Raw genomic sequence first — 7002 nt, 5'->3', positions numbered from 1 at the left:
AGACTACTCCAGTGTGTGTTCCATTGGAGGCGAGATTTTCTCTTCTTTCACAGTTTTCATCGCGTTCAGTCAGTATTTTGTGATTATATTTAGATACCTCTTGTAATTTTAATTCAAGAAAACTACTCCAGTGTGTGTCCCATTGGAGGCGATATTTTCTCTTCTTTCACAGTTTCTAGCGCGCTTAGTCAAAATTTTGTGATTATATTTAGATACCTTTTGCAATTTTAATTCAAAAAAAACTATTCCACTGTATGTTCTATTGGAGGCTAGATTTTCTCTTCTTTCACAGTTTCCAGCATGCTAAATCAATAAAAACAATAAAAAGAAAATTATTTTCACTTTTTTATATTATTTTGATGAAAAACAATAAAAAGAAAATTATTTCACTTTTTTATATTATTTTTATATACTATTGTGATATAATTTTTTTTTGAAAAATATAAAATATTTTTTCGGGCAGCTCATTTTCATTCATTTCTCTCTCCAGTATTGAATGATATTATCTTTGGGTAATGAATAAAAATATACTTTTTAACATTTTCTTATCTTTCATCTATGATAAATATATAATTAAAAATAATACTCCCTCCGTCCATGAAAGAACTTCCTATCTTTCCTTTTTGGGATGTCCAAAAAAGAATTTTCTACTTATTTTTGGACTATACCCCACCACTTATAATCCTCTTACTTTTCACTTTTCACAACTCCCACATTTTCGTCACTCCCAATACACTCAACTACCTTTCATCCACTCTCAATACACTCAATAATATTTTTTCTTAAAACCCGTGCCACTCCCTCCTAGGAAGTTATTTCATGGACGGAGGGAGTAATATTTTCTTATTTTTTATTTATTTATTTTTTTCAATGAAAATTTTACAATTAAAATAAACACATCGGAAGAAAAAAAAAAAAAGGAACGACATAATCTTTTATTTGTTTTTGATAATTAACTGCATAAAAAATCAATTTCTAAGGAAAAAAGAAATAAAAATTAATTGTTGTATGAATAATATACACGAAGCTTTGGAAAGAGTCGATGGCGGTTCCACCGAATAAACATGCACTGAAATCGTGAAAAAGTAACTCCCAAAAATTCAGCAATTCCAATTTCCATGTCATTGAACGCTTTCAAGGAGGCGCTCAAGCCCTGCAAATCCACTGTAACGCCGTCCCAATCATCTCCATCTTCTTCGCGAATTTCTCTAGGTTTTGACCCCTCAATTCCACTAAGAAAGCCCCCCAAATCCTCGCTGTCCCGCCAACTTCTCCGCCTCCACGATGCTGCCGATTTCTCGCCGCCAAACGAACTCAAAATATCGAAACCGGAGCCCAATTCGAGCGCCGGAAGCAGAAATGATAAATGCGAGGAGGAGGAGAAAGAGGCGGAAATTCGACCTAGAGCTATAAAGTTGGAGTCTTCTCGTTCGTTTGATCACACCGGACCTTATGAGCCGCTTCTTCTGTCGCTGCCCGGTGAAATTCCCGTTGTGCAGGTGATTTCCCGAGCTCCCATTTGTTTATAATGAATATTCTTCTACTTCTTTAAAAATTAATTAAAATTGGGGTACTTTTTGGTGTGAGTTGGAGTGATTTAGGTTTCGTTTTTTTGGATTTTTCAATGCTGAATTGTGGTTTCTGTAAGAAAAAATTCAGGTACCGGCGTCGATTAATAGTCGACTTTTGGAACATCAGAGAGTAGGGGTGAAGTTTTTGTATAACTTGTACAAGAACAACCATGGAGGAATTCTTGGAGATGATATGTAAGTTAACCTCTCTTGGCCTTTTAGTTTGTTTATATAATAATTGTTTTCATTTTTATTTTTTATATATATACATGTACAGTATGTGTAATGTGCTTTATGGTTTGCTACAAATTATATTGTCTGAGATCTTGCTTCCTTCCTCGACGTCGTATATAAGTTGATTTGCTTCTATGTTTCCTTTCTTGGATTCCATCATGTGCCTGCAATAGGGGATTGGGGAAGACCATTCAGACAATTGCTTTCTTGGCTGCTGTGTTTGGGAAGGGTTCGGATGAATCGGATACTGTTTTAACATCTCATAATGGAAATCGAGTCGAGAAGAAGGGTCCGGTACTAATCATTTGCCCTAGTTCTGTCATCCTTAATTGGGAAAGTGAATTTTCCAAATGGTCCACATTTAGTGTTGCTGTTTACCATGGCGTGAATCGGGATTTAGTAATTGACAAACTAAAAGCAGACGACGTTGAGATTATCATTACCAGCTTCGACACGTATAGAATACAAGGAAGCATTTTGTCAGATATCCAGTGGGAGATTCTTATTGTTGACGAGGCACACCGGCTTAAGAATGAGAAGTCGAAACTGTATACAGCGTGTATGAAGATTAAGACGCTGAAGCGCTATGGTCTGACGGGAACTGTAATGCAGAACAAGATAATGGAATTGTTCAATCTATTTGACCTGGTGGTCCCCGGTGGCTTGGGAACACGGGAGCACTTTCGTGAATTTTATGATGAGCCTCTCAAGCACGGCCAGAGATCGAGTGCTCCACAACGGTTTGTTCAAATTGCTGATGAGCGGAAGCAGCATTTAGTGTCGGTGCTGCAAAAGTATATGCTCAGAAGGACGAAAGATGAAACCATAGGGCATCTCATGATGGGAAAGGAAGACAACATCGTGTTTTGTGCGATGAGTGAGTTGCAAAAACGGGTTTACCAGAGGATACTGCGGCTACCCGACATTCAGTGTCTCATCAACAAGGACTTGCCATGCAGTTGCGGCAGCCCTCTCAAGCAAGTCGAGTGTTGTCAAAGGACAGTTCCAAACGGTATCATTTGGCCCTATCTTCATAAGGAGAACCCTGAAGGTTGCGACTCATGCCCTTTTTGCCTCGTTCTCCCTTGCCTGGTGAAGCTCCAGCAGGTATCTGTTTCTACTAGGCTTCGTTTATGCACTTCTGATAGTAATTTGCTCGTCTCGTGAGATGGTGACAGTGAGTGCTTTTTTTACAGATAAGTAATCATCTGGAGCTCATCAAGCCTAGCCCGAAGGATGACCACGATAAGCAAGCGAAGGATGCGGAATTCGCTTCCGCTGTATTCAGCACCGACATTGATTTAGTAGGAGGCGGTGCCACCCAGAGTGGCAGCTTCATGGGCCTCAGCGACGTTACGCACTGTGGAAAAATGAGGGCTTTGGAGAAATTAATGCATTCCTGGATTTCGATGGGTGACAAGATTCTTCTCTTCAGTTATTCAGTGAGGTTAATATTATATTTCTTTCTGCATCTTTGCTTTATAGTTCTTGAACTCGGATTTCACTGTTGTGTATATATGCAGGAGGCACACTTCTGTGCATCCGCCCTAATTAAATCCCAACTGTAATTAATAAACCCTAATCAGGGTGGATTCACCGTACTACATCTGGATGTAGATAAGTTTTGCCTAATGCCTAGTAGAATAGCTAAGTTGGGGGGTGGGGTGGCGGTGGGCGAGGGGGGGAGCACTCCTATGCTGAAGTAGTCTTTCTGACCTTGCCACCAACGAATTATGTGTCTTGCAGGATGCTGGATATACTTGAAAAGTTTATAATACGGAAAGGCTATAGCTTTTCGAGACTAGATGGCTCAACTCCAACTAGTTTACGGCAGTCTCTCGTGGATGACTTTAACTCAAGTCCGAGTAAACAGGTCCCTTTTGCTCACCTAACTCTAGTTTTTGTTGTGTTTCTGCAATTTTTGCTACATATTTAGTTGGAGAAATTTTCTGAATTCAGGTGTTTCTCATATCCACTCGAGCCGGTGGGCTTGGGCTAAATCTTGTAAGTGCAAATCGGGTGGTTATTTTCGACCCGAACTGGAATCCTGCTCAAGACTTGCAGGCGCAAGATCGATCATTCCGTTATGGTCAGAAGCGGCATGTGACTGTTTTCCGTCTACTCTCTGCCGGTTCTCTTGAGGAACTCGTCTACACTAGGCAGGTGTACAAGCAGCAGCTCTCGAATATTGCTGTTGCAGGGAAGATGGAGAAGCGATATTTTGAAGGCGTGCAGGTAACGATCTTTTCCACGTTCGTCTCATCATTCTTGTTCGTTCCACTCATTTCAAACGAATTCGTTCCTGAAGGATTCGAAGGAGTTTCAAGGCGAGCTGTTCGGTATCTGCAATCTGTTCCGAGATCTTTCTGATAAGCTTTTCACCAGCAACATTGTGGGAGCCCATGACAAGCAAGGGATCTATTTCGATGATCCTCCGCAAGAAACAGCTTCTACGTCGTCGTCTGTGGAATCCGAAGCTAACAAGCCTACAGGTAGAAAAAGAACAAGAACGAGGGCAAACCCAACGCTCGATGATCTCGGTGAGTTTGCTTCCTGCCTTGATCTTTCCACACACAAAGTCAGTTTTTCGGTAAATTAACAATTAAATTTAAAGATCGAATCCGAGACCTTGGCTTCAGGCATTAACCACTTACTGTTAGACTGACACACACCACGAACAAAGTCTTGATGATGTGCAGGATCATAAAAAAAATACTTCTTCTTTGTCTTTTAGGTGCTGTATATGCTCATCGCAATGAAGACATTGTCAACCTCGGATCCCGGTTTCCGGTAAACGAAAAACAAAGCTCATCTCCGTCTCCAAAGCGAGACGAAGAGCAGCCATGCCCGCCTCCGAAGCAAGGCGGAGAATCTGGTGCTGTAACAGAAGCAGAGGTGAATTCTTCTCAAGTTTCTGATGCACCCAAGAAAAGGAAAATTGGCCATTCTAGCATTCTTGCAGTGTTAATGGGCATGGATGAAGCAGAATTAAACAAGATATTACTAGCTTAGATTTAGTAAGTGTAAAGTGTTGTTGTATCATAGTTTGCCGCTGTATATATATATATATATATATATATATGTATGTATTGATGAAATGAAACACGAACTAGTTATTAAAATTGGACATGTTTGGCTATTTGAGGAATACAATTGCTCAACTTTTGAGGATTCTGTTCTTGAATTGAATTGGCAAAGAACAAATCCACAGTCTGTCACCTTCCACAAATAGAAATTTGCACAGCCACAAGAGACAATTATCAACAATTACATTTACAGGAACAAAAGTAGTTTTGCCAAAGCCATTAATACACTGCCAAAAATAAAGGAAAAAAGCTCTTTGAAAAGTCAGGTATAGCTCCACACAAAGAGCTCACAAAATTAGACATAGATTGAGATAAAATTTGAGCAAAAAAAAAACAAGAAAAGAGCCCATGATCAATTACTAATTAGAGTATATATTACATAACTACAACACATTTGTTACAAGATTAGTTAAAAAAGAAGGGGAAAAATGGATATACTTGGGCATTTTTATTGAAAATCAAGGGGCCCACCGCCATTTTCCCGATGCCTAACAAGGGCAAAATATCCAAGAACAGCACAAACCGCGGCGACGAGATTCCCTTCCTTGATCAAAACCCTGACCACGAATCCGATGATCTCGGCCGTCAATTTCTTCCCCTCCACCACCAGCGTCTTCCTCGGCTTGCCGCAGAAGGTGAGCAGCACCAGCACGGTTATCCACGTCACCAGCGTGGCCGGCACCGCCACCGCGAGCGCCGCCACCATCGACAGCACGCCGAATGCCGCCCCCAGCAGCAGCGAGGCGTAGAGCGCCGCCCAATTACCCGACGGGGAGGCCGCCGCCGACTCGAATTCGTACCAGGAGAGGACGGATTTGAGGAAATTCCACGAGAGGAAGAGCAGGAGCGTGTAGACGGAGACGAAGAGGCAGACCCAGGTCCGCCGCTTGCTCATGAGCCGGAGCAGCAGCGCCGACGAATTGAAGCGCTGGTCGATCTCCGGCGGTGGGGGATCTCCGGCGGGGGATACCGCCATGGATGAGTTTGGGCGATGAAAATGAATTGAATTGAGGTTTGCTTTTGGGAGGGTTTTGCAGCTGCTTTAGTTTTTTTCTTTCTCCTTTTTTGGTTTTGTTGGGTTGTTTTTGCAGCACAGCACACTTATGTACACTACTACTTTAGATTTGAGCTCTACAACGCGCTTCATCAACACACGACAAACAAATTACTCCTTCCGTCTTCAAATAAATATTTCCATCCACTTTTTTATTTTTATTTTTTTTGAATAAATATTCTCACTCTCTCCGCTCATAAAAATCATGTAATAGGAGTTGCATACATAATTTTTAATAAATAAATAAATATATAGGGTGTGATTTTAGAGAGACTACATTATTTGTGAGAATGTGAGAACTATCAAATCTGATGCATCCACTGTAAAAATAATCTAATGTATCCACGGTAAAAATTAATGCATTCGTTGTTAAAATTAATACACTCGAAAAAAAATGCTCCCTTCAGGATTCGAACCTAGGATCTGCATTCATCCAACAAGATGATGCATCTACCGTAGATCTTGATGATCGAATAGCTGAAAATGATTTTAAGCTCTTCTTTTCTTTAGTGGTTATTTCTTGAACCTCTCCATATATATATATATATATATATATATATATATATATACTTCCTCCGTCTCACGAATCTTGAAACATTTCCAAATAAGGTAATAATTAGTCCAAAAATAAGGGATCTTAATTACATTTTGTCTCTTGCTTTATCACTTTATTACATTTTCTCTCCTACTTTATCACTTTTATACTCCCTCCGTCCACAATTTAAAGCCCTACTTGCTCTTAATTTTTTATCCACAAATTAAAGCCCTATTCTGCCTTTTGTACTATTTTACTCTTCTTCTTTTCCTATATTTAATACTCCTTCCGTCCCCAAAATAAGTTCATCTTTGGGGACGACACGGGTTTTAAGGAAAAATGGTAAAGTGTATTGATAATGGAGAAAAATATGTTATAATTAGTATTGAGAGTGGTGAAAATGTGAAAAAGTGTTATAATTAGTATTGGAAGTGGTGAAAAAAGTGAAAGTAAGAATAAATAAAGTATTATTAGTGGTGGGGTAGTTGTCCAAAAATGGAAAGAAAAAAAGAGGAACTTATT

General features: G+C 39.9%; 2 protein-coding genes across 2 annotated transcripts; one reads left to right on the top strand and one right to left on the bottom strand.

Annotated features, from left to right (window-relative positions):
- Positions 1 to 1023: 1023 nt before the first annotated feature.
- Positions 1024 to 4979, top strand: LOC131012462 (switch 2-like). The gene is made up of 8 exons (XM_057940416.1): positions 1024 to 1499; positions 1660 to 1766; positions 1979 to 2912; positions 3002 to 3252; positions 3552 to 3678; positions 3765 to 4040; positions 4114 to 4345; positions 4540 to 4979. The coding sequence occupies exons 1-8, from the start codon at positions 1119 to 1121 to the stop codon at positions 4815 to 4817; spliced, it is 2586 nt and encodes an 861-aa protein (XP_057796399.1). The 5' UTR covers positions 1024 to 1118; the 3' UTR covers positions 4818 to 4979.
- Positions 4980 to 5223: 244 nt separating this feature from the next.
- On the bottom strand, positions 5224 to 6120 carry LOC131012504 (uncharacterized). The gene has a single exon (XM_057940502.1). The coding sequence runs from the start codon at positions 5865 to 5867 to the stop codon at positions 5340 to 5342; it is 528 nt and encodes a 175-aa protein (XP_057796485.1). The 5' UTR covers positions 5868 to 6120; the 3' UTR covers positions 5224 to 5339.
- Between the last annotated feature and the right edge of the window lie 882 nt (positions 6121 to 7002).

Source organism: Salvia miltiorrhiza, chromosome 2 (assembly GCF_028751815.1).
Source record: "Salvia miltiorrhiza cultivar Shanhuang (shh) chromosome 2, IMPLAD_Smil_shh, whole genome shotgun sequence".
Taxonomy (NCBI): domain Eukaryota; kingdom Viridiplantae; phylum Streptophyta; class Magnoliopsida; order Lamiales; family Lamiaceae; genus Salvia; species Salvia miltiorrhiza.
This window is presented reverse-complemented; position numbering and strand designations above follow the sequence as displayed.